The sequence below is a fragment of the Micromys minutus genome, assembly GCF_963924665.1.
Source record: "Micromys minutus genome assembly, chromosome: 1".
NCBI classification, from domain to species: Eukaryota; Metazoa; Chordata; class Mammalia; order Rodentia; family Muridae; genus Micromys; species Micromys minutus.
Window position 1 is genome coordinate 28,011,167 of NC_137969.1, and position 27,092 is coordinate 28,038,258.

The 27,092-nt window shown below is 48.6% G+C and overlaps 2 protein-coding genes across 3 annotated transcripts in view; one reads left to right on the forward strand and one right to left on the reverse strand.

Moving 5' to 3' along the window:
* Positions 1-1,512, forward strand: part of PISD (phosphatidylserine decarboxylase) — a 48,436-nt gene extending 46,924 nt beyond the window's left edge. For both annotated transcript variants that reach the window (XM_080909967.1, XM_080909968.1), the window contains exon 8: positions 316-1,512. In XM_080909967.1, the coding sequence (XP_080766093.1) occupies positions 316-540 (225 nt within the window). In that variant the 3' untranslated portion in view covers positions 541-1,512. The remainder of the gene's footprint in view (positions 1-315) is intronic.
* Positions 1,513-1,601: 89 nt separating this feature from the next.
* Positions 1,602-27,092, reverse strand: part of SFI1 (SFI1 centrin binding protein) — a gene marked incomplete at its 3' end in the record, with an annotated part of 61,035 nt that continues 35,544 nt past the window's right edge. The window contains exons 10-33 of the mRNA XM_080936238.1: positions 25,133-25,294; positions 21,953-22,023; positions 20,754-20,846; positions 19,578-19,675; positions 16,322-16,388; positions 14,912-15,042; positions 14,041-14,122; positions 13,640-13,818; positions 13,026-13,101; positions 12,484-12,579; positions 12,062-12,138; positions 11,079-11,181; positions 8,850-8,946; positions 6,570-6,730; positions 6,049-6,123; positions 5,423-5,497; positions 5,130-5,306; positions 4,799-5,058; positions 3,961-4,065; positions 3,650-3,836; positions 2,598-2,736; positions 2,434-2,512; positions 1,788-1,899; positions 1,602-1,706 (exon numbers count right to left, since the gene is read on the reverse strand). Coding sequence (XP_080792364.1) covers positions 1,602-1,706; positions 1,788-1,899; positions 2,434-2,512; positions 2,598-2,736; positions 3,650-3,836; positions 3,961-4,065; positions 4,799-5,058; positions 5,130-5,306; positions 5,423-5,497; positions 6,049-6,123; positions 6,570-6,730; positions 8,850-8,946; positions 11,079-11,181; positions 12,062-12,138; positions 12,484-12,579; positions 13,026-13,101; positions 13,640-13,818; positions 14,041-14,122; positions 14,912-15,042; positions 16,322-16,388; positions 19,578-19,675; positions 20,754-20,846; positions 21,953-22,023; positions 25,133-25,294 — 2,807 coding nt within the window. The remainder of the gene's footprint in view (positions 1,707-1,787; positions 1,900-2,433; positions 2,513-2,597; positions 2,737-3,649; positions 3,837-3,960; positions 4,066-4,798; positions 5,059-5,129; positions 5,307-5,422; positions 5,498-6,048; positions 6,124-6,569; positions 6,731-8,849; positions 8,947-11,078; positions 11,182-12,061; positions 12,139-12,483; positions 12,580-13,025; positions 13,102-13,639; positions 13,819-14,040; positions 14,123-14,911; positions 15,043-16,321; positions 16,389-19,577; positions 19,676-20,753; positions 20,847-21,952; positions 22,024-25,132; positions 25,295-27,092) is intronic.

The following is a 27,092-nucleotide window of genomic DNA, read 5'->3' on the forward strand; positions in this document are numbered from 1 at the left end:
GCCAATCCCACTCCTAACAAACTGCTTCTGCCAGGATCCCTGATCAGAGGCAAAGATGGAGCATACAGGAGGGTAGAGTTGGCCTGTGTGAGAAACTCTGGTACCCACTCCACCTTTTTAGGTGTCAGTGACTGCTACTGACGCTGGCCTTGCAGCATTTATGACTGACCCATCCTCCTTGTCAAGGTCTGGGTACTGGGGTTGTTGACTAGTGATAGGCCTTTGCCCTGAAAGGCTGTCTCTGCCACCTGGGCTGGGCAGGGTAGGGTTAAGGACAGGCAACAAGGCTAATTAACTGTTTCCTTCTTGCCCTAGGACCTGCACACAAACAGCCCCAGATACAGCAAGGGTTCCTACAATGACTTGAGCTTTGTAACACATGCCAACAAGGAGGGCATTCCCATGCGCAAGGGCGAGTCTCTTGGCGAGTTCAACTTGGGCTCCACCATTGTACTCATCTTTGAGGCACCCAAGGACTTCAACTTCAGAGTGAAGGCAGGGCAGAAGATCCGCTTTGGGGAAGCATTGGGCTCCCTCTAGTCCTCTTGGTTGTGGCTACCAAGAGATCTTTCCACACAGGAGCATGAGGGTCTTCAGCAAAGCCCCAGGCTGTCTGTGAGGGGCACTGCAGGGCTGACCTTATAGGACCTGAATGATGTGTTCCTGCCTGCCCAGAGGTGCAGGAGAGAGGTTCTGCATCTGTCAGGACCTAGGCCCCTTTACAGAGTATGGGTATGTGTAATTTGACCCCAAAATCACTCTGAGGGGTGTCTTTAAATATTGTGCAAGCAACCTCCCCCCCCCCCCAAAAAAAAACCTTCTGACTGTGTATTGTGAGGATGGTTATGTACTACCACACCTTCTAGCTGCACTCCTCCCCCCACCCCCACTCAGGGCCTTCTGCTCACTCTGGCTTCTCTGCCTCCCTTCACTGTGCGCAGGGTGAGGTGCCTCCTGGGCACAGACTGTGTGTGGATCCACTGTCTTCCTAGAGCAGGCCACATGGCCTTTGTGACTGCTTTCTGTTCCCAAATTTCACCTGTCTTCTTGCTGGAAAAGTAAAATTATATATTGCTGAATGTGTTATCCTGAACTCTGCCAGTGTCTTCTGAGGACAATGACTAATGATGTAGATCTTTATAAGCCCCAAGAGGCTGGCTGAATCCTTGTCCTGGTAGGCTTGCTTGGTAGAGTGCAAATGAAGGGGCAGGTGGAGGCCCAGCCCTGCAGAAGTAGGGTTCATGCTGCTATTGGTCTAGGAACTGTTGGAGCCAGAGGGGATGGTGGTCAGCCTAGAAAACAGATATATAGGCCATGGGGAACCCAGCGGTAAGGACAAGACTAGAGTTCATGTTGATCTTGGGAATGCCATGAGTTTCTCCTGCAGGAGAAGTCATTTTAACTTTTCAACTGTATCAGTAGTGCAGTATTTTGTATGAAAAGTGGCAGACTTCTGAACAGTAATTCATTTAATTGTAAGACATTTTGAAATTAAAGAAACAAAAAAAAAAACTATTGTAGCTTTGTATTTTGTTGTTGAGGTGGGGTGGGGTGTCCAAGGCCTTGTAAAGGATAGCACCTGTCCCCCAGGGGCAAGCCCACTAACATAGAGCCCGTCTAAGGGCGCGAACACGAGCAATGCATGTACCAACAGGCTGACGCTGGGCCTCGAGTTCCTTAGCCAGCTGCTGGATCTGTACTTCCACCTGGGGACAGAGGAGGGAGGAACAAGGCAAAATAAAAGAAAGTCCAGCTAGGGGCTGGCCCTGGGCTGACCTGAGCCTTACCTTCTTCAGTTCTGTTTTCACCTGCTCTTCGAGATGAAGGTCCTCGGATCTTGGCTCCTCCTGGCTTAGCTCCAGCCACCTACGAAGGCTGTTAGCTTGTCGCTGGCATGACCTGGGGATGGGGACACCTATGGCTGGGTTCTTGGCACAGCTTCAAGGGAGCCCTTTGAAAAGGCACATTTGCTAATAAGGTGCTCAGAGAATGGCTGATAATCTTCTGTCTTCCCCAGCAAACAACAACTCATGAGCCTGTATGAAAACTGCCCCTCCTGTCCCTTTCTAGGGGGACCAGTCTTTTTCACCTAGTTCTCTGAAAGCTGCTGAATGTCAACAGTCCCCAGAACACTGGGTGGAACTAGAACCCAGGCCTATGCTGTCTGTCCCTTGTTAGCATTACAATTATGGTTGTTGGGGTAACAGAACCCAGGCAAGTCTTGCTTGGCTTTACGTGGCCTCCAGATGGAAAACAGGACATTTCTAACCCTAGGTAAGGCCAACTCGGCCCTTCCTAGAATGGACCTACACCACCACTGGAGTTAGAGCACACAGAGGAATCCCAGCCCCTGCTGCAGGGAATGGAACTACCTGCCTTTCCAAGCCACAGCTATTCCCATAGATAAGTCCCAGGGCACCTGGGGATCCTCACCAAAGGTTCTGCTTGGTAGTTTGGTAATGTTGTAACTGCTGCTGGATCCCCTCCAACTCTGCCTCAAGCTCTGTGTGGCCTGCAGCAACAGAAAGATGCTTGACCTTGCCCATAGGAGGCTGGTAGGGCTTTGATAGAAGGGTGGCCCCAGTGCCTTGACTTACCTGTAGTCTTGGAGCCATAACAAGGCCCAGTCCTGGTGCTTGTGGAATCTTCAGGGAAGAGGAGATGGGGATCAAGATCCCTGGTTAAGGATGGGCACCCCCAAAGTTGAGGTCTAGGGATGCTGGGCTTTGTTGACACCTGTAGAGGAAAAAGGGGTGGGTGCTGAACAAGAAAGCTAGTAGGGACCCTGGAAAGTGAGTCCTGTTCCTGATTCATTGCCCACTGGGCCTTGTAGTGATGAGGGTGACTAGCTAGCACACGGCCTGTTCTGCCTGTTCAGCCTCAGGGAAGACTGGTCCAGGGAGGGTCTCCCATCCCACCACTCCTGCACCCCCAAGTCTTTTTCTGCATGCACTATTTACGTATTAAATACTAATTTACTGAGATAGAGCCTTGCTGTGAAGCTCAGGCTCATTTTGAGCTCTCCATCCTCCTGCCTCTACTGCCTGAGTGCTGGGACTGGGTGTATGTCACTTCTGTTACCAGCCACACATCACCAGAAACTGCCTCCTTCCTGTCTCCACCTCTCCCCAATCAGCCCCACTTTTGGGAGCTGCCAACTGTTTTCAGGAGCATCCCTGGCTACCTCTGCCAGGACCCCGTGCTCTTCTAGGTGAAGCTTTGTCCTGCACTGTAGATACTTACAGCCTTGAAGGATGACTGAGTGCTGCTCTCCCAGATCTGATGAGGTAAAAAGGACCGATTTCCTCACTAGACACTGGACCCCACCTCAGATTTCTTCTTTTACTAAAAGAATTCTTTAGGTGACCCTGGATTCCTTTTCCTCCCTCACCATACCTACCATAGCAAGTCCTGTCCCACTGTCCCCAACAGCCTGTCACCCCCACAGTGAGAAGCTACAGCTAGATGTGGCGCTCGGTACCAGCCCCTCAGTTTCTTCCACCTGTCCTCCAAGACCAGCCACTGCTGTGTTTGAGGCCTGGTGTGCAGGGCACCCAAGCTTGTTGAGTGACCCGGGGATTCTAGACAGAAGAGTAAGCAGGGGTGGACAAACACCAAAGGAGAGTGAGTGACAGCCTGGAGGACTCACCCTGGCAGCCTCTCCTGCCCCATGTGGCATCAAGGGGGGAGGAGGCAACAACTCCAGGCCTGGACTTGCCGTAGGAGGCAGCTTCGGACCAGAAACATTTGGCAGCACCACAGGTAGGAAGGGTCTCGTCAGGGAAGAGCCTCCTGTGGGAGCCATACTTGGAACCTTTTCCGGGGGCTTCTCTAACCTGAGCAAAAGCAGGAACTGGTCACACCATGGGACCTTTCTCTGGATTAAAAGGACCACACCTCCAATAAAATATAGGGCCACATAGATTTCAGTGCCTTTGGACTCACAACCATTCAACTTACTGCTGCTCCCTGAGGGTGTACCACTCTGGGGACCTCTGGCTCGGCAAACACTCCAGCAGGAAGGATGGTCGTCGAGGCTGTTTCCGTGATGAGCGGGCCTCACTGCTGGAGAGAAATAGTCTGCTCCTTGGACTGACTAGGTCTGCAGGGATCTAAGATTCAGTCCTTGGCATTTTACGGGAAGACTGAAGGCCAGCATGTGCACAGGGTAGGTCTGAGCCTAGACAACTCAACATGACCCTTACAGTCTGCCTGATTCCTGGGTGCCAGAACTGCACCTGTTTCTTCTGACCTTCATAGCAAGCTGACAAAATGTGTTCTTCCCTATCAGAAGGTCCTCTGAGATATTTAGGGTACTTTCAAGGTTTGGGGTGAAGGGGACAGAGCAGGGATGGATAGGGGCTGGCCCAGAACACTCTACCTACCATGAGTTCTGAGACTCAGTGCTGGTTACTCTGGGGATGACAACTACCTCACAAGGGTGGTATGCAAAGGGCTGAGAGAAGCCATCCAAGGAGGTGGAGAAAAGTAGAGCATCTGACAGGGAAGGAGGGAGACTACAAGCTTAAGACAAGGCATGAGGGCTTGACTACTGAGTACCATAAAACAGAGAAGTAGATGTCACATGGCAAAGGACAACAGTCTCCTCAGAACAAATTGGGAAATTCCACTGACTCCCCAATGCCCAGGGAAGAATGGTCTGACAGGCCCCTGAGCATCTTTGGTGTGACGAGGCTGAAGCACTCTCATCCTGCCCTTCCCACGGATGTTTGCCCCTTTTGTATGCTCCCAGCTTTGCTCTAGAACTAGAGACAGAGGTGAACCACAAGCCACTCACAGTTCTAGGACGCAGGAGTCCCCCGCAGCTCCTGCCAAACTACCCAGGACTCCCTGAGAAGGAGGAGCTCGCAGCTTCTTTGTCTCCATGGTTGCATCTCCAGCCTCGGCAGCAAGTCCAGAGAGAAAGGAATCCTTAAACGTCACTCTCTTGCTCAATGTGATGGGTGCTGGTGGTTGAGAAGTCTTGCCTGGACCAAGTGCCTTCTTTTTCCAGAGCTCAGCACAGTGGCGGACTGTGCAGTGGAGGCTGTGGGCTGCCTACAACATGGCTTCTCATGAGCTCCTGCCCTGCTCTGCCCGCCAGCTCCTCACCAGCAGCTCTGGCTTACCTGGACCTGCTGCTGGGCCTGGAGCTGCTGCCGCAAAGCCTTCATACCAGCTGTGAAGCGCAGGAGCCGCGTGGCACCCTCCTGTAGGAGCTGCTGGTGGTAGGCTTGCATAGCCCGTTCCAACCGTGCCTTCTTCCTCCTCTTCTCACATACGAAGCCCAGCCATGCAGACCACACCTTGCAGGAGAGAAGGGCAAGAGATGAGACTCTGGCTTCCATGAGGGAATCCCATGACCCAGCCTGCAGAGTAGCCCCTGAAGGCAGGAGTAGCCAGGGAGCTGGAGAAGCATTACCTTTGCCTGTAGAGAGAGGGCCCAGAACCACAGGGCCCGGGCTGTGCCCCACTGTTCTTGCTTTCTGACTGCCAGCTGTGGGCCGGAGAGATTGGGTTACTCAGAGGGATACACAGGCAACAAGGAAACAGCCATTTTCAGCTCACAGCTAACACACCTACCCTTCTACTAGGAAGGATTCAGGCCCTGGCCTCCTCCTAACCTCGAGACAGTCAATACATTCGGGGCTATGAACGGAAATAACAGTACAAAAAAAAAGAATGCACTGTGCAATCAGAGGTGGTGAGTGGACAGAGCCAGCAGCGGTCACAGGACAATGCTGTGGGAGCCAGGGCAGGGCCGGAAGGCATCCTGCCAGAGCAAGGGTACACTATACACGTGGCTTTGCTGAGCACACTGTGTGTGGCCTTCTGTTTTTTTATCAAGACACCAACAAAGACTTAAAATTCCTCTCACATTAATTTTGGGGTATTATTCCAGTGTGTTTTAAGATGACCCTGTAAGAGAGGTTTGAGGAGGCACAAGGATCGAGCCCTGGGACAAAGACTAAACTAGATGTGATGGGGCTGAGATGGCTCGAAACAGAAGTCTTGCCAATAGGCAAGAAGGGCTACGCTGGTTCTCACCTGCTTCCTCCACTGGCAGAGGCAGGCGCGACTGAGTCTCTGTGCCAGGAGTTGGGCAGCTTGCCTCTGCAGAAACTGGAGAGCAGATGCAGAAGGGGTTAGACTCCACACATTACACCCTAACTCAGGATCTATGCCCAGCCACTGGGGCAGCTGCATGGTGACACCCCACCCAAGTGAACAGCTTTCTGCCAAGAGCTGTCCCAGATGCCAAGGGCTCCTGCCCAGGTTAGGGGTCTGATAGCCCCACAGTTTCCCCAGATCTAAAATGTCAGGGATCAGGAAAAAGCAGATTTCTCTTCAGAGCAGCCTTCTCCTGGGGTAGATTTGATTCTGAGGCTGGCTAGTCCTAATTCCAAGGGAAGCCTGCAGCAGCTCCTGCAGCCTTGTTCCTGCAGAATCCCAGCACTAATACTTGCTGCCTAGAGTTCTGTCTGGAGACCCCTCCCCAAGACACAGGCACCTACTCAAGACATCCCTGCCTCATGCAGAGCTTGGAAAGACGCTACCACATGCCTCACCTTTTTTCTGACACAGCGCAAATGGTATGCCTTCCACCTAGCCATTCCATCCTCCAGCAGCTGCCAGCGGTGGTGCTGAGCCGCCTGTTGCAGCTGGAATCTCTGCTGGGCCTCCCTCTGGCTGCAGAACCGCCAGTGCTGAAACCAGCGCTGGAGACGACCTGAAGCAAATATAAACCCGCCGACAATGTACAGGATTCTCATTCATAAGTGACCTTGTGGCAGGGAAGGCTTAGACAGTGGAGAGGATGTGTGATCCATGGCCGCTATGGAAGGCCAGCAGGCCTGGTCATCTCTGCAGTCTGGAAAATAGAACTAGAATTTTTTTTTTTTTTTTTTTTTTTTTTTTTTTTGCTACTGCATCCCTAAGTGCTGTCCCATAACTGTCCACAGTCACTGCAGGTGTCCCAGACCCCACAGAGCCACACCAATAGCTGCTGGGCATGGAGAAGGAGACTCTTAGTCCCAAAAGGGAGCTTCTTGCTTGAGCCCAGCCTTGGAGAAGGTCCAGCCTCATCCTAAGAGGCAGGAAATAAAGCTCAGAGAGTGAAGACAGGTGAGCCTGAGATATGATCCGGGCATGACAAAGTCATCTCTCAGAGCCCCACAGTGTAGGCCGTGTTCTGGGGCCACACACAGACTCCAGAGAAGGCCGCAGTCACGAGCCTTATACTGAGTGGTCTCCATCGGCAGTTTCACCCATCTCCCTAGCTACCTCAACAGCATCATGGCTGTGGAGCAACTTAACAGGAAGGTACTGAAGTAGAGGAGAACAAAATGCAGTTATGGAACCCAGACCCACCCGACATCTACAAAACACTCCCACACCTGAGGCGCAGGAGCATTTTGGAAGAGGGGAAGAAGAGATCCTAAGAACCTAAAGATCAGGGAGTTTTCTGTGGAAATGTGTCTCCTAGTAATGTCAGAAGCCATCTACATGACTGCCCAAATAAGGACAGCCGAACAGGGACACCAATGGACATGTCACAGTGGACGGGGAAAGGCCCACGAGGCCTCAACTCTATACAGAGAACTACTTAAGAAACTAAGACCTGATGAGAGTGGGAGAAAGTCTTTCCCAGAAAAGAGCTTACCAGCAGGTTACCCACGACTGAGTGGTCAGCTCTGAAAACATGTGACACTATGCTGAGGTCAGGATTTAAAAGAGAGCAAAAGTGGTTTGTGGGGAGGAAAGGGAAGGAAGAAATGATGTGACCTTACAGAGAAAAGAATAGAAGGAAGAAAGAGGAAGGGTGCTCACTATTGCCCAGGCTGCCTTCAAGCTCCTTGCTCCAGCATGCCTTCTTCCTGCCTTCCAAGTGCTATGCCTACAAGCCTGTACTTTGTAAAAGTCTACTCCTGCGTCTAACGATATCTTCCCTGAGCTCTGAAAAGGTGTGGCAGAAATCCTGAGGTCTAATATCAGACAAGACAATGAGCACAGGCCTTTAACCCCAGCACGCAGGAGGCAGAGGCTGACACATTCTGTGAGTTGGCAGCCAGCCTGGTCTACATAGTGAGTTACAGGACAGCCAGGACTATAGAGAGAGCCCATCTCAAAAACAAAACAAGAAAGGCACCAAACCACAATGCTACTCCATCCCTTCTATGGATGGTATTTTGTGCTTTGTAAATTCTTTGTTCCAAGGACCTGCCCTATGCCACTACCCCCTTTAAGAAAAGTCCTTCAGAGATGGCTGCTGGGGCTTCCGCTGCTCATTCCTTTGCTCATAGCCAAACCTGCATTTCAAGCTTCATGGACTAAGAATAAACATTCTCTAGGAACTTTCTGGGCTTCCTAGAAAGTTAGGTGCTACTGAGGCACCCTACCTGCTAGACTGCATAACTACCTTGCCAACCCCACTTCCTGACCCAGTAAAACCACAGCTATTCAGTACTGACTGGGTACTGAGGTCCAGCCTCAAGGACAACTACTGGATTCTGAGCATCTCAGGTATGATATGGATAAAAGCTTACTTAATAAATATATATATATATTATATAAATACATATCACATAATTATATATATACATTATATGTGTATACATATATATATGTGTACACACACACATCACCAAGGAAGACCAGGGAGGGCAACAACCAGAAGCTAGAAGAGCCCAGGAAGAATTCTTCTCCAGAGCCTCTGGCACTGAAAAAAAAATGAGTTCTTGTTTGAAGCCTCCTGGTCATGGGAGCATCAAGGAATGAGCACACAGAGCCTTAGGAAGTCCTATGTCACACTCCTCCTGTCACTGTTTGTTCCCACAGGCCTCTCTTACCCCTGTCCAGTGCTTTCTGGGCCTCCCTGAGGGCAGCTGCCTCCTTTTGTCGGTAATAGATCTGGACTGACGTAACCTCCCGCCACTGGACCAGAACCTGTGGACAGGCAGGGAAAAGACAGTGGCCATTTCATACTTTGAGATCAAGGACACACTGTGACCAATGCTGGGTCCTTTTGAGGTAAGACTTGAGGGGTTAACAGGTGGCTCTCAAACATATCCAGGAAGTAGCCAGCCATCTGCACAGTCCTGGGTTGGGGCTTCAGATCCCTTTGGGAAATCTGACAACTCAGACACTGGGACTGTCCTATCAGAAAGATTTAAACTTCTTATTGGGCCATAAGAAATGAAGTTGTTACATAGATTATAATCTGTTTATGTTAAACTTTATGTTAATTCTTTTTTTGTTTTCTTTTTTTTCTCCCCAAGACAGGGTTTCTCTGTGCAGCCCTGGCTCTCTGTCCTGGAACTCACTCTGTAGACCAGGCTGACTTCAAACTCACATAGATCCACTTGCCTCTGCCTCTTGAGTACTAGGATTAAAAGTGTGCGCTACCACCACCTGGAATATTTTTCTTACCCAGGAAACCTAGTAGCAAAACCCTTTCTGGGTAGTGTGTGGTGTTTAACCCCGGAACTTGGGTAGCAAAGACAAGTCGGTTTCTGTGAGTTTAAGGCCAGCCTAATCTACAGAGTGAGTTCCAGTCTAACCTGGGCCACACATAGTAAGACCATATCTCAAAAGAGAACACAAAACTCCTGTGTGGGGTGTGTGCGTGTACATATATGCACATGTGTGTGGGTGTAGAGGGCCCTAAAATCCAATGTCTTCCTCAGTCACTGTCCATTCATTCCCTAAGACAAAGTCTCTGAGGCTGAAGCTCCTCCCTGTTTTGGTTGACTGGCTAGACAGCGAGCTCCCAGGATCCTCTCTTACTTTGACTCTAACTCCAGGACAGGAGTCACAGACACACGCAGTCGTAGTGATGAGAATGTGCTTCTGTTTCGATGTCAGGTTTGGGGATATGGGGCTGCTTCGGACTGTCTGCAGCAGCTGATGAAGAATGCCTCGTGCTCTAGCTGGGGTGTGGTTTACCAGTTGCAGATCTATGACATTTGGAATTCTGGGAACTTTTCAGAGGGTATATAAATGCTAGAGCCCTGGTAGGCAGTTGGTAGTTGTTGGTCATTTAGGGGGGTTGGCTGCAGTTTGTTAATAGTTGTGCTCAAAGAAGAAACAAAAGGAAAGAAATTATATTCAGAGATCTTTCTCTCTATATATATTCTTTCTCTTCTATCTAGTGGTAGGAAGTGAAACCAGAAAGGATAAAAGGTAGGAAAAAGACCAGCTACACACAGTCATTTTCAACTTTATATGGGTGCTGGGGATTTGAACTCAGTTCCTCATGCTTGAACATCTCACCACCACTACTAAACACATTTAACGAAATTGGGAACCAGATGAAGCACAGTACCAGCTTCGTTCCCACCTGAGTGGTCTCTCTTCAGAATATTAAACCTAACCAGAACTGGCCATCTCCTCCCAAGGCAGGGGCCACCCGGGCTGTCTTGAACATTTCTGGGAAGACACCGGCCTTCACTAACTGCAGCTGTTGCCTCCCCAGGGAACTATGTGGTCATCAGCAGGTAGACCTATGCCACTCGGAGTCCCAACAATCCCCACAATCAGTCTACTTTCTTCCAGAACAGCTGTGACCCAGGGATAGCCTCAGACTATTTCTTGTTTGAACCACTTATTGTATTATGTTCCAAGGCCTCACTCATCCCCAGAGCATGGGACTGCAGAAAATTTCCAACATCTACCCCAGCCAAGGAAATGAGGTGGTCTGGATCATTTCAAACTAGATGACCAAGAACTTCTTTGCTTTCTAGCAAGCCTCCAGAGCCATGCAATCTGGGAGCCAGTAGGTCTGGAAGATCTGGCACCATCTTCCAACAGCGATACTGAGTCTCAGCAGCTCCCGTGCTTTGTCTCAGTGATGCACATGGACGGAGGATACTGGTTCTGGTAAGAACTAGTTTGCTTCCTATATGACACATTTTCTTTTAACGAACAGTGATTCCTAACTCAGTAGAAACGAAAATACCTACAGACAAGCATGTGTGAAAGATGATTACCTACCCACTCTGGGAGGTCCTTATTAAGTGCCAATTAATAAGGGCTGTAAAGCGAGCCCCAAGCTCCCTGGTAACCAGTTTGTACCTCACCTTGGAACACAGAGTCCTGTTGTAGTGGACTCTAGCTTGAGAGGTTTTTCTGGCCCCATCCAAACGGGCCACGGTGTTTTCTCTCCAGCAATGTAACACCCACCTGCAATGACATGGGCCAGGTGAGGAGAGTGACCGCAGACTGAATGGGCCTGGGAGGCTTCTGTGAAGCACACTTACTCTTCCCCATGCCTGAGTAATGACTCTGTGCCTCAGAGCATCTGCCTCATGACCCTCAAGCTTGTCTACACCCAACAACAGATGCTGAGTGTCTGCTCAGTACCAGGCACTAGCTGCGACCAGGTGGCCAGCAGTACACCAGGCCACCACTGACTCCTCAGCAGGGATATCACAGGGAGCACAGCTGTAACCAGGCAATAACAAATCAGGTGATTCACAGTGAGATAAGAGGCACATGAACCCCAGCACATACTTGCTCTCTCATTCTAGTCTATTTAAGGGACTTCAGAGGAGTGATGGTGTTTAAAGTCCACAAGGGCCATGGCCTACACACAGCCAGAACAGTGTGTACTTGTGTACTGAACGAATACAAAGGGAGAGGGAGCAGGAGCATCCAACTGGGAAAGAATGCGTTCCGAACTTGGATTACAAGGAGTGGGGGTGGAGGTGAGAGTTACAGACAGTCTCTAGAGAGGCAGACAGTCTGGGAGCTGACAGGGAGACTGCAGACAAGAGTGGGGATGACACAGTGCATCAGGAGGTACAGAAGGTTAGGTGTGAAGCATGGAGGGGAAACACTCAGAACACGACAAACAGGCTTCTTTGTGGGTCTCTGGTGAGGGTCTGTGTGAGAGTGCCTTCCAGGTTACCTGCACAGGGCAGACCAGGGCATGCTGAGGTGGGCCAGAAGATGCATGGCTTGCTGAGGGAAAGCCAGAATCAACCCTTGAGCAGTAGGAGGCCTGAGGCAAGGCCTGACTCTGGAAGGTCTTTGCTCAGATCCAAAGGCAGCAAAGACTCACCGCAGCAGCTGCCTGTTGTGCTGTCTCTCCCTGGCTGCCACTTCCTGTAGAACACTCCTCACCTTGTCCTGGTAAGCCTGTGGGAGATGAAGACTGGAAGCCACCCCTGGGCGCACACTTCTCCCTATACAAGTAGGCCTCAGACACACATTTACCACAGTGGCTGCCATGCCCAGAGCTATCAGAGTGGAAGAGGTTGAAGGTCTCCATCCCAAGGCCAGCACCCAACTCCACTATAATGTTCCACAAGGCCCAACTCCCAGAGAAACCAGGTTTCCAGGAAGGCTGGCACCTCAGGTAGCACTTCCGGGGTACCTGATGTTTTGAGCCTTGTCAGATCACTCTGGGAAGGAACATAAACACTTCCAGAAACCTCCCCTACCCCAAAGTGAGGAGACCTGGAAGAAAGAGCTGGCTCCTACCAGCCACTCCTGGAGAGCTCTGTGAAGCAAGGTGCGCTGTCTGTGCAGGGCTGCACACTTCAGCTTTTGCTGCTCTTCCATCCTCAGGGTTAGGCACTGGACACAGGGAAGAGTGGGGACTGTGGGCCCAGGGCCAGGTGGGAGCTCACTGAAGCAATGTCTGGGATTTTTTTATTTTGTGAGCTCACATAAGGGGAATACACTAACTGAGCCTCAATCCTAGGAGTTGGTGGCTGTCAAATGAGCAAGTGCCTGACAGGAAATGCTGGGCAGGTATTGGCTTCAATGTTACAACCCTTAGTAGAGTTTCTATGAATGGCCAGACCAGACCAGGAATTTTACAGTCAGTAAGTTCAGATTATTAATAGCCCCACACATAAAAAAAAACCTTGAGCCAATCCCTTACAAAAGTGAGTACTGCCTCACTGTAGCCCTTGTCCACAGGCATATGGAGGTACCCATCTGTCTGCTCTGAGTCATATGGACAAACAGCTCCACCTGTCCAAAAGCCACACTCAGGCTGTGCCGTGCCAAAGCCTTACCTCCCTCCACTTGCTCCAGGCCCAACACAGGAGCCGTGCCGAGTGGAAGTGTGCAGCCTGCACCCTGCCCATCCTTCTGTGGAAAAACAGGGGAAGCTCAGCAGGAGCTAGACCACAAGTTTTGAGTGCCTCAGAACTCCCTTTTGCAGCCCCTGGTGCTTATCCTCACTGAGCCCTGGGAGTGAAGGGTTCTCTTAAAAGCTGCCTGATGATCTGGGTCTCTCCCAAGAAACACAGATTCAAAAGCTTCCAGGAAACCTCATGGGGCTTCAAGACTGAACATCTTTGCACTGGACACATGGACTCCACGCACGCCTCTGTTGAAGCCTTGTGGTCTGGTTAAAATTGTCATAACCTGCCCACTAGTAAGTGTGCAGCCACCTGATAATGGGCCCATTAGTCTATATGCCCTGCCACTAACCACATGGGGCCCAGGCAGAAAGCAAGGTGTAGCTGGGTTTCAGACCATCAGAGTCCAAAGATAGATTCAAAGGTCCTGTCCCTTGTTTAAACTGAATTTCCAGGACACACAACCAGCCTAAACTGACACAACACTACAGGTTGAGCCAGAGCTGGCCTGGGGGGAGGAGCTCTGGAGTAGAAACGCCACTCACTCCGTCCTAAATCCTTGCGTGCTTTCCCTCCAGATGCAGAAAGCCCTCCTGAGCAGCCCACTGTGGTGGTGGGCGATGGCCATGGCTTGCCGCTGTCGCTCCTGGTGACGCACGGCTGCCTGCTGGTGCCACACGAACCAGAACCTACGCAAAAGCTGCTGTTCTGCCTGCAGTATAGCCTGAGGCAGGAAACAGAACAATCCAGAAGGAGAGCAAATCAGAGGCTAGAGGAGAGCCTGTGTCCAGCAGAAGAAATATTCTTCCGGCAGCTGACATCAGTTATCATTTCTAGACTCTTCCAGGCTCCTGGCCTGGCAGGTAGACCAGGGTTTACGTGACTTTCTGAGGGGTACCCCAGGGCAAGTGCATACAATGGACCCTCCCCAAGGAAAGCCACTCACCATTCTCTCTGCCAAGCGGTTTTCCTGATGCTGAGACATCTTCTGCTTCCAAAGAGCAAATACTTGCTTCTCTAATGCCTCTCTAAATACACACAAGTGAGAAAAACTGACTAGAAGCCAAGCATTTCCAATGAGAGACATTTTTTATTTTAGTTTTTAGTTTTTCTGCATCACACTTGGCTGACCTGGAACTTACTTTGTAGACTACACTGGCCTCAAACTCACAGAGATCCAACTGCCTCTGCCTTCTAAGTGCTGGGATTAAAGATGTGCACCTTTACCACCCTTGGCTTCATGCCCTTTCTAACTATGTGAGTGATCATTTTTCTAAGACCGTGGTTCTCAACCTTCATAATGCTACAGCCCTTTAATACAGTTCCCCATGTTGTGGTGACGTCCCCCAAATATAAAATGATTTTTATTGCTATTTCATGATTGTAATCTTGCTACTGCTATGAATCATAATGTAAATATTTGTATTTTCAAATGGCCTAAGGTGACCCCTGCGAAAAGGTCATGACCTACAGGTTGAGAACTGCTGTTCTAAGACGTCAAAAGGCCATGTCTTATAGAACAAGAGCACAGCATTTCAGGGAAATCATACAATGTGAGACTCTATCAAAGCTCTCATTTCAACACTAACAGGAAATTGTACTCATCAAAGAAGAGCAGAGCATAAACCACAAGTGTTCTGAAAATACTTGCAAGGAGGATGGCTGAAGGTGGTCCCGGGGGAGGTACTGGCTACCTTTTCCTGCTCCATGGGTCATAAACCCTTCATTCCTGAAAACCTAGAGGACCAGGGACTGGGGGCTGGGAAACCAGTACCACAAAGCCAAGGCCTTCCAGACACAGGAACTGCACAGCATACCTATGAAAACGCACTGCTCTGGTGTGGAGCACCTGACTCTGCTGCTGCCATCGCCAGACGCGGTACCACGTGTAGAAGGCAGCAGGCAGTGCTCTCTGCTGGAAATGACCATCTGCTCTGGCCTGCAGTAACTAAGACAAAAACAAATGGCCTTGTGAAGTGAGTGTTCAGAGACACACTCTTGACAGAAGATTGCTTCTCATACAAGTAGGAACAGAATGAAATGTTATTATGTTTGATCTTTGCCAGTCTGCTATGTTAAAAATGTACCATGAGGGGCCGAGGACAGGGCTCAGTGGTTAAGAGCACTGACTGCTCTTCCAGAGGTCCTGAGTTCAATTCCCAGCAACCACATGGCGGCTCACAACTGTATGCTAATCTCTGTTTAATCACACAGGCAGTGACTGGCAAGGGTGGAGGGAGCCCCTACGGTGGCAAGGCCATGAGCTTCAGAGCTACAGGTACAGCAAGGGGCAGACACACAGAACACTTGGGAATGACTAGCAGCTGAATGGCGGCCTGAAGGACAGAGACAGCTTAGGTAGAGTCTGCTCCAAACTCCCACTCTATCCCAGTCAGTCAGATTGGCAGCAGATGACGTTGTGGAGCAAAGATGGCAGTGCCAAAACAACTGAGGGATGTTTAGCTGGTGTCTTCCTCTTACCACCAAGGACACCAAACATAGGCACTTTCTATGAAAGTATCATCAAATGAACCAACATCCCTATTCAGTCTCAATCTGGTAGCAGTATCTTCTACTTAGGGACTAAAGAGACAACTCGGCTGTTAAGAGCAATTCCTGCTCTTCCAGAGAACACATGAGTTTGATTCTCAGCTTACATTACACAACTCAAAACCAGCTCTAAGTGGCCTCTGTAGACACTTGTATACATCACACACACACCTGTACACATCTCTCTCACATGCACTCACAGATGAATTTTTAAAAAGCCTTCATTTAGCATTCCAGAAACTTGTGCCCAACTGTCAGAAGTGACCTTCAAGTCACACTTCTCTGCCACCCTTGCATGAGGCTGGGGGACAGCAGTTCTTTTGTGTGTGTGTGTGTCACAGCTGTACCATCATCTCAGGCACAGGATCTAAGGCAAAGCTGGTGTGCAGTAGGCATCTCTTCCGTGGGGGCCAGGCGTAGAGGCACACTTGCATAATCCTAGCACTTTGGGGCATGAGACAGGAGTGGGAGGGGCAGTTCAGAAAAGAAAAGGTTGAGTATGGCCCCAACAGGCTGGGAAGAGCCTGTCTTTCTGGCAGCATCCCATCGATGAAGGACTGGGCTGTGCAGACTGATGCCTCCAGACCAGAGCCGGGTCCACTGCACAGGCCTTCCCCGCGCATCTTCCAAATGCCACTAGTAGACAGCTGAGCTGTCTGCTTCACTGTGCTCCATACCTGCTGGCATCTTCTCTTGTGCACATACCGTGACCACACCCTGACACACTTGCGTAGGACTGTCATCCTGGAACAAAACACAGAAAACCAAAGAACTGCGCATCAATACTGCCAGGTTTCAAGCTATAAGATTTTATTGTGTTTTTAAGCAGCTGTATCTGGGTACAGTTACTTCTTGGGGGTTCAGCGCACCCCATGGACTTAATAGTTTCATTCTCAGAGAGAGGAAAGTGAAGAACCTATCGTCTGACCTGAAACTTTGCAGGGGACATTTGCTAAGCAAGTGGCCTATACCACTGAGCTACACTGCAGCCCTTGATGGCTCACTTGGAAACTTAAGAGCACCAAGCACAGTATGTCTAGGATTTAGGATAGGAAATCTCCGAACTTCTTGGAGTTATGGCCAAACCCAGGGCTGATCTCTCTTCCATGTAATGTGATACCAGCTGTGAGGATGATATGCTTGCCTTTGTAAAACAGGATTTAGAATAGACATACCTTGACAACTCTGAATTGAATTTTCCTTTTGCAGTCTTACGTGTCTAAGTGTTTGCCTGCATGCATGTGTGCCACATGTACCCAGAGTCCATAGAGGGCCCTGGGTCCTCTGGAACTGGACTTACAAATGATTGCTAGTCACTCTGTGGGTTCTGGGAACTGAACTTGGGACCTCTGAGAGAGCAATCCGTGTTCTTCAGTGCTGAACCATCTCTCCAGCCCAGAATACTGGGATTCTTACTGACTCATTAAAAACATGGTCTGAAGCTGGGGAAGTGGTTTGGTGGGAGGAGGGCTGTGAGAAGCGCTGAGCTGGATCCCTAGAACAATCAATCAATCAATAATAAAAAGCTCCAAAACTGGGCAGTACCTGCGGATTACACTGGTGACACCATGAGCTGAGGAAGAAAAAGGTGTCAAGACATTTTTTAAATATGCAACCATCTCTGGCTTGGAAGTAGGGGGCCTAGCAGCTTTTATTTTAACTTATACATTCTTTTATATGTTTTTAACTTTCCTTCATAGATATTTACTTTAAAATAAATGCAGTTAACAGGATGACCAGTTCTAAACAATTGAGGATATTCCCTATTTCAAGAAAGACTGAGTCCCAAATGTCTTCCTAACCTGACCCTTTAACATTAGCAGTTCCCGGGAGTGGGTGGGCAGGGAAAGTGAAGTCACACAATGCCAGCAGCCACAGGGGTAAAGTGATCTGTGACATTATCCTGTGAGACACACAAGGGGCATAGAGCATTTTACACTGACAGAGCTGCTACGCCAATTACAATGAGGCTCCACAGGTTCGCACCTCCTCTGTAACATCTGCATCTTCAGTTGGTTTATACACAAGTGTGCAGACAGTCTGTAAGTGCATACAGTTTAGTCCTAAGAAGTGTGAAACACCAGAAGGAGGAGGAGAATGATAACCACGAAGTAGCTCAGCTGGACACTGGGTGGTCCCGTTAATACACCAGCTGTGGTTTCTTTTGCTCCCTCGTGTTCTTTGGATGTGTCTATGGCATTTCTAGGCTTGAAAGTAAAATGATGCTATCTGGTGTAGATAGAGGAGCCTTATTTTTCAGTATGGCACCTTCCTATTTTTGTAACATGGTGATTTGGTTGAACACAATAAAGTACAGTAGTAACTGATCTCCCCTTTGTGGATGAGTGAGCAGATGATTAAATATTGATGTCAGCATCCTTGAGTATATTCGGATGAGCAACACACGGCTTCTGCTTCTGTTGTAAATGATGCCGTGCTTGACTGTGGTCTGGAGCTTTGAAGCACTGCTTGGCATCTCCGCCTGTGGAGGTCTCACCATCTAAACCTAACAGATTTGATGAAGTGCTGGTAAGGTGAGGTCTAGCTTGTCTCCACTAGGTCATCTTCACATGAATCCAGTGGTTATATGCTTTTTGGGGATATTTCATTTTTAATAACGGTTTTTAGCTGACACTCATGGAAAGAATGAGTCCTTAGAATGGTGTCACTAGTGGAAGGAAATCCTACCGTCCTGTCTAAGTGTGTTTCTTTGCACAGCTGTATCACACCATCCTTTGCTGGAAAAGGAGAAACAAGTCTCAGATAATGTCTTTTAAACTGTATCCTCTGGGATGACAGATGTAGGACAGAGCTGTATCAGCCCTCTGTGGACGGAAAATAGCTCGTACCTGCTCTATGATACGTAGTGGTGGCCGTGCTTTACCAGAGCTGTTTTTAGTGATGTTGCTCACAATGTTTTCTTCCCAGATAATGATTGAGAAGCTAATTTAAAGAAATGATGCCAGGTACCACAAGAGTAACAGAACTGTGCTGTTCTCTGGGGTTTTGTTCTTTACGTCTTCTTTTTTTTTTAATAGAGTGTGCTAGATATCTCTATAATTTTGTTCAAATGACTGCAGAACCTGGAAAAGCTGTTGCTGCTATTGATGCATAACATACTGCTATTATTGGTCTTTTTATAGAAATATAAACATATATATATTTACATATATATAATTTGAATTTCTGGAACCTTTAGCTGTGGTGTCAACTTTGGAAAAAAGTATCCCAGTTTACTGTGTTGAGTGGGCATTGTACAGAAATTAACAGCCATATTGGTCTAGAAATGTTGAACTTACTTTTTCCCCATTTGTACAGGGATAACACACTGTATGAAATATGTAAGGTTTTATTTACATGGGTTTAATTACAAAAACCAATAAAGTATTCTCTAAATAAATAAATAATAAAAAATTAGCAATTCACAGAATGTTTTTTCTTTCTTTCCTTTTTTTTTTTTTCTTTTGCTTCAGTGCAGAGGGGCTCAAACTCACCTTGCCTATGCTAAGCAAGTACTTTGCTGCTGAACTCTTTCACCAGCCACAGTGCACACACACCAAAAGCAAACCACTTAGGAGCCATTATGAATGTGGCTTCCACCAAGATAAGGCCCTGATGGATGTTTGCTTGCTTGTTTGTTTTCTGTGTTTTGTTCCAGGTGACAGTCCTGTGCAACTGTGTCAAAGTATAGTTATGACATGTGCACAAGAGAAGATGCCAGAAAACATTCACACAGGCCTCACTGTGTATCCCTGGCTGCTCTGGAACTGCTGTGCAGACCAGAACACTGAGATTAAGGGCACTGTCCATGCCTGACTAAAAGACCTTCCTAAGTCTGGCACTAACTAATGCCAGAGTAATTGGTTCTTAGACAACCCTTCATCAAAATAACCAGGTGTCCGTAGACAGGCCAAGGCTGAAGCCAGCTCCTACCTGTAGTGGCTCTGGGCTGCATGCAGTGAGGGGGGTTGAACCCTCTCCTCCCTCTGTTCAATTCGAGACTGCCAGAGGTTCCAGAACCTGTGAAGCAGCTACAGAAAGAGAAAATGAGTTTATTACAATAAGAAAAGAGAGGTCTCTCGGTGTAAGCACTGTCCCCAGCTCACTGTGAGTCCTCACAGGAAGCCCTACCCCACTCTGGAGCAGCCCACTCAAAGCAGCTGGCCTAGGGAGACATATTCCGGGCCAGTGTTAAAGGTGCTTCTAGTAGCTCTAGAGAATCTGAGACTTCTTAATTAGAATGCAGAGAGAACACTGCTCTAGAGTGTGGAGAGAGAGAAGACAGAAGGATGGAAAATGGAGACAATCTGGGCTATACATCAAGACTGTCTTCAGACAAATAAATGAGGACTAACAGGAAGTGTAACACTGACTGACCTACTGCAAAGACGTGAGGAAGGACAACTGTGAAAATCTGGAAATGGCCTGGATGGTGTTAGAAACTGCTGCTAATTTTGTTAGGATTATAAAAATCCTACAATGTAAAACTGCTCGTTTGGGGGGTAGTGCATACTGAAGTGTTTAGGTGTTTATAATTTACTTCGAAGTTATTTAGGGAAAAAATTTAAGCAAGTATTAATAAACGTTGAGTCTACCTAGTACGTAGATCATTATACCATGCTCTGTTCTCCTGTGTGCTCAATCATTTAAAACAGAAAATCTACACTCGGAGATAAAACCAATCAAGAGAGCGGTCGCCCCTGATCCACAAACCACTGAGGGGAACTGCCTACGGTGGAAACATACAAGCAGCCTCCCAAGTGCAGGACTACACAGGCTTGTACTGTCTAGCGATACCCTAGTCCCTAACATCTAAGTCAAGTACTGTTTTCTTAGCAAACTGGAGTAGGGTGGGGTGGGTAAGGAGAACTAAAAATGGCTAAAACAAATTTCTCTATCAGCAGGTACAGACGAACAAAGAAAATGGGAAGCATGAGATTTTGGAGTCTAAAATCTAAATAAAGCACCTTGCGTAGTGTGCCCACCTGTGATTCCAGGACTCAGGCAGATTGTGAACACAACACCAGCCCAGACCACACAGTGAGCCTGAGGCCAGCCTGAGCTAACCGTACAGCAAAGCCCTGTTTGGGAGGGGAAGGGGACTCTTACTGTAGTATCATGCAGCCGGTGAGCAAGGGTCTTTTGCATTCTCCGTAGCTGGGCCTGGGTCACGTTGTCTTTTAAGGCTCTAAAGCAAGAATACTACACAGAAAAACGATAGGAGGAATTATAAAGGTGCGTCAGAATCTATAGAAGCACGAACAAGAAAAGCATCGCTGGAAGCCAGTGTCGTTCAGGGATGTTCCAGTTCTCTGCGGTTTCTCTACCACGTTCCTAATAGAAGCTAACTTAGCAAGCTCTCAGTAACACTGGCTTCACAGGAAAATACAGCGTTGCCTCTAACTAGGGGGCTCCCCTTGACCCATATGAAAAAAAATTTCTAAAGGGTTGAATATTGGCTGGGCATGGTGATACATGCCTCTAATCCCAGACTTGGGAACCACCTAAGAGTTAATATATTCATTTACATAATTATAAAAGTGGTTTTCCAGAATGAACTCAGGTGAATCTGTGATGGTTGGTACTCACTGCCACCTTGTCAGAATCTACAATTATTTAGGAGATGGGCGTCTGTTCCTGCCTACTGAGGACTGTCTTCCTTGTATTAACTTCCATGGGAAGACCCACCTCGCTTCTGGCTGGGATCCAGGACTGTGTAAGTAGAGAAAGGGAGCTAAGCAACACAACCAGTTGTTTCAAGCTCCTGCTGCCCTGACAGGCTTCAACCGTTTAATTCTTTCCATTTGAGCCACTTCTATGGGATAGTTTATCAAAACAACAGAGAAGGACACTAGGACAGAACTCTTGGGATCACATTCCCAACTCTGTCACCAATCACATGCACACCATGGAAGCAAAGTACCAGAGAGGAGGTTAAGACAGAACTAGCTGTATTCAGTGTTCTGTGGAGCACCGGGGCTTCCTAAAAGTCTTCCCTGAAGACCAGCTCCTGAGGGAGGAGCAGCCCACAAAACAGGAACCAACTCTCCAGACCTTGACTCTGGTTGAGGATGAAGATTTTGATCTCTGTCGCTCAGAAGAGGTCCACAGTGTAAAGACCCCAGGATCAGATCCCCTCTGAGGTTCCCTTTCAACTCTAAATCTTTGACTTGATTCATCACTTTCTTAGCTTCAAAACGCAAACACAGACTACAGCTAACTCAGAACCAGCTATGCTCAGGGGCTAGTATGGAGCAGGAGCCCAGAGAGCACACCCCCACGGCTGCCCCAAACTCTGGTACTCTTACCAGCAGGTAGTGCTGGTGGTGTTGTTCTGCTGCCGCACGCTGGGCAGCCTCTTCTGCCTGTAGTAGCATGTCTGCCAGGAAGTTAAGGCCTCCAGTTTAACAAGGTTCCACCCTGACACAATAGGTATACTTCCTATGAGCCACCTAGGGGCATGGCTCTAAGCATGACAGGCCTGCTAAGCAGGATGACAGTCACCTGTCTCCTTCTGGTGACCCAAGGAAGTTCTATCAAAGAGCCAGGTCATGTTAGTCTTCTCTTGATGCCCATTTGGTGCATGGCTAAAGCGCCTGAGATGACTTGCTACCACTTTCTTACGAGCACTGAGCATCTGGAACCATCACCTAGCAAGCTGAGTGTGCATTGTTTGGTATCATGAGCCAGTCAGACGGCTGAGCTATAACTTTGGTTTTCAGATCTTTTCTCATCCAACACTCTTCATTTTCTCAGCTACCAACCCATCTGCTCTGCTCTGCTCAGTTTTCTCTCACAGCTCTCTCCTCTTCTGAGTTGTCCCTCTGGGCAAGCCTCTCCCCTCTAACCTAGGACCGTCTTCTCTTTTAAAGTAATTCAAATGACATGTATCTCTATGTGTGTATGTATGTGCCGTGAGTTAGAGGACAACCTGCAGGAGTCTGTTCTTTCCTTCCATCAAGGCTCAAAATGAAGGTAATGAGATTTGACAGCACGCTATCTCAGTGTCCTTAGAAACATCTTTTCTAAAGCACACATTTCAGTGCACTGGCTCTCATGAACACTCCTGAACTCTTCTGAAGCCCTGAGTGCATCAGGATGAGTAAATTCCTGAGTAGGGCACAGAGGGCTCTATGAAAGGTCCCCAGCCCACACTGACCGACAGAGGGCTCTATGAAAGGCCCCCCAGCCCACACTGACCGACAGAGGGCTCTATGAAAGGTCCCCAGCCCACACTGACCGACAGAGGGCTCTATGAAAGGTCCCCAGCCCACACTGACCGACAGAGGGCTCTATGAAAGGCCCCCCAGCCCACACTGACCGACAGAGGGCTCTATGAAAGGTCCCCCAGCCCACACTGACCGACAGAGGGCTCTATGAAAGGTCCCCAGCCCACACTGACCGACAGAGGGCTCTATGAAAGGTCCCCAGCCCACACTGACCGACAGAGAGCTCTATGAAAGGCCCCCCAGCCCACACTGACCGACAGAGGGCTCTATGAAAGGTCCCCCAGTCCACACTGACCGACAGAGGGCTCTATAAAAGGTCCCCAGCCCACACTGACCGACAGAGGGCTCTATGAAAGGTCCCCAGCCCACACTGACCGACAGAGGGCTCTATGAAAGGTCCCCAGCCCACACTGACCGACAGAGGGCTCTATGAAAGGTCCCCAGCCCACACTGACCGACAGAGGGCTCTATGAAAGGTCCCCAGCCCACACTGACCGACAGAGGGCTCTATGAAAGGTCCCCAGCCCACACTGACCGACAGAGGGCTCTATGAAAGGCCCCCCAGCCCACACTGACCGACAGAGGGCTCTATGAAAGGCCCCCCAGCCCACACTGACCGACAGAGGGCTCTATGAAAGGTCCCCAGCCCACACTGACCGACAGAGGGCTCTATGAAAGGTCCCCAGCCCACACTGACCGATAGAGGGCTCTATGAAAGGCCCCCCAGCCCACACTGACCGACAGAGGGCTCTATGAAAGGCCCCCCAGCCCACACTGACCGACAGAGGGCTCTATGAAAGGTCCCCAGCCCACACTGACCGACAGAGGGCTCTATGAAAGGTCCCCAGCCCACACTGACCGACAGAGGGCTCTATGAAAGGTCCCCAGCCCACACTGACCGACAGAGGGCTCTATGAAAGGCCCCCAGCCCACACTGACCGACAGAGGGCTCTATGAAAGGTCCCCAGCCCACACTGACCAATCCACGAGCCACATTCACCACCTGTTTTTGAGTTTTGGTTTTTTTTGAGACAAGGTCTCACTACATAGCTTTGGCTGGCCTGGAACTCATTATGTAGACAAGGTTGACCTCAAAGTCAAAGAGATTTATTTGTCTGTGTCTGCCCTGAATGCTGAGACTCAGGGCATGTGCCACCTGGCCACATTTTTAAAAAATATATAAGGTATTTTAACGTTCATTGGTGGGTTGCCTGCATGTGTGTCTCTGTGAGGGCGTCAGAAGCGCTGGAACTGGAGCCACAGACAGACAGGAGCTGCCATGTGTGTGCTGGAAATTGAACCCGGGTTCTCTGGAAGAAAAGCCAGTGCTCTTAACTGCTGAGCCATCTCTCCAGCCCCTGACTAGATATTCTTGACCATTAGTCTTCTCATCAATAAACCCGTGTGAATGGCGTGTGAATTCTTCAGACTCCCAGAAGAATCTGTGGTCACTTTTTCAAATGCCTGAACCTTCTAGGATTCCAAAAACCTTTTATTTAAAAAAAAAAAAAAAAAAGTCTGAGCTAGGGTCTGAAGCTAGGGTCTGGAGCTAGGGTCATGCTAGCCTTGCATTTAAGATGCTTCTGCCTCCTTGCTCCTGAGTGCTGGGCACACAAGATGGTTCCCATTTAAACCTTTAATAGCACTAACACACCATATTATCAAGACCCACTTTCACACCTGTTTCCCCACTAGACAATGCTGTGAGGCTTTGGGTTTCTCTCATGCGCTGATTAATTTTTTTCTAAGTTTGACACGGCCAGAGTTATTTAGAAAGAGGGACTCTCAACTGAGGAGTTGCCTCCATCCAACTGGCCTGCAGGTAAGTCTGTAGGACATTTTCTTATTTAAGGGCTAAGGTGGGAGGGCCCAGCCCACTGTAAGTGGTCCCACCACTGGGCAGGTGGTCCTGGGTTGTTTAAAGAGCAGGCTTCATAAGCCTTGGAGAGCAAACCAGGAAAGATATTTCCTCTGCTTTAATTCCTGCATTGAGTTCCTATTCTGATGCCCCTTCATGATAGAAAATAAACTGTCAGGTGAAATAAACCCTCTCCTTTCCAAGTTACTGTTGGTCATGGTGTTTATCACAGAAATAGAAACCTACCTAGCTCGCCAAACACAAGAAATTAAGCTGAAGTTGAACATGAGTCAAGAACATTACTTGAATGGACAATGTAAGGATGGGTGCCTAAGGTATCCAGATCCTCACACTGAGGACACCCTGCGGGGGATGAACAGGTCAGTGCCAAAGAAGGATACAGTGCTTCCAGTGTGCAAAGACACGCCGCAGGACCATCTTCCTGGCCAGCTTCGCCACCAGGGCCTGGTGGGCAGACAAGCTCTGCCTCCACTCCCAGGCCCACTGCCAATCACAGAAATGTATCTGGAGCACAGTAACACGGTGGAACTGTACAGCCATCTCTGCAACAGAGAAATAACTCTTGGGTGCTATTCCCCAAGGGAGAGGTCACAAAGGTTGAACCCTACTTATGGCAGTGAGCAGGATTCACGAACACTCCCACAAAGAATCCTTATTAATGGTAATAAGTTGACAGTGTAGTTCAGTGATAGTATGTGCTTAGAGTATGTGAGGCTCCTTCGGCTCAACCCCAAACACTACAACACAAAAGAGCTGTCTAGATACTAGAAAGATATTGGGACTTCTTGAGTCTCTCTCCAAGAAAAGAGGTCTGTAATTTTAGGATAGGGTGATGGCTAATCCTGGTTGTCAAGTTCACACATCTGGGAAGAAGAAATTGGTTGATTGTCTCCATCAAATTGAACTGTGGCATGTCTTTTAAATTAGTAACTGATTGATATAGGAGGGCCCGGTGCATTGTGGATGGTACTATCCTATAAGAACGGTAACTGAGTGAGACAGAAGAAAGGAGGAAGGCCAGGAAGCAGCACTCCTCCATGGTCTGTTTCTGTTACATACTCTAGGTCCCTGCTTGACTTCCCTCAATAACAATAGACTGCAACCTATAAGGCAAATAAACTTTCTTTCTCCAAGTTGGTTTTTGTCGTAGCTTTATCGCAGCAACAGAAACCAAACCAAGAAAGGAATGTGCAATAAAATAAAATCTTCTCCCTGGTTGAGTAGTAATGGCTCACACCTTCTATCCCAGCACTCAGGAGGCAGAGGCAGGTGGATTTCTGTGAGTTCAAGGCCAGCCTGGTCTACAAAATAAGTTCTAAAACAGGCAGGACTACACAAAGAAAACCAAAAGACAAAATGTTCTCCCAAGGGGTGAGGCTTCTGGTTAGTTGCTGATAGTCCAGAATGGTAACTGACACTTTAAAGATACTGTATGGTTTGTGCCTCTATGTGGGTAATTCCTGGATAGGCTGAGTCTTCAAGTCACACACCACTGAGGAGATCATCCTGGCAAAGGGCCTTCTGAGCTTTCTGCCACACTGACCCGAGCTTCAGGGTACACATCCTTCCAACACTGAGGAGCTCACATCTGGTAACCTCCAGCAGACCGTAGCTTGAGGCACACAATTAACACTCATCATGCCAAACAGCCCAAAAGCCTTTGCTCCCCAGCCCTGGGCACCTGCAGAGTTGGTCTATCACCACTATGCCCAACAGATACAGGGGACTTGCCAAGGCAGTGTTGGCTAGGAGGTAAAAGGGGTTCACTTGGACAAGAGCCTGAGAGCCTAACCTAGAGTCCAGCCCAGTGTCTGATTCATTTCTGTGTAAACTCAAAAAGCTTGTTTATAAAAAGCATCAGTGATCATGCTCCTGGGGTGACCTGGACCAGCAGGATGTTCTCAGTGACAGGGTCTAAAGGGGGAGGAGGCCAGGAGATGAGAGGATAGAGAAGATAGAAAAGCTAGGGTCGGGAGTCTTTCATAAGCTATGTCTTATGCCAAGTATATGCCTGGCTTTAGAAAGAAGAAAAATCCCTGGATCAACTAATTCTAAAACCACTAAGGAATCTAAACCACAATAATGGCATCCGTGAGAATCCCTCACTGCCAAACTTTTCACAGAAACTGTGATAATTTTTTTTCTTTCCTTTGCACTTAAAAAATCAATATCCAAAAAAATTTAACATCACAAATCACATGCTTGCTTTTGCATAAGGGAAGACAAACTCAAATAATCCAAGTGTCTGGTGAGGACTGGGCTGAGCCCAGGCTTTCCCTGAGGCTATAATATGCCAAAAAGGAATACAGCTTCTAATCTAAAATCAGAAACATGCTTGGT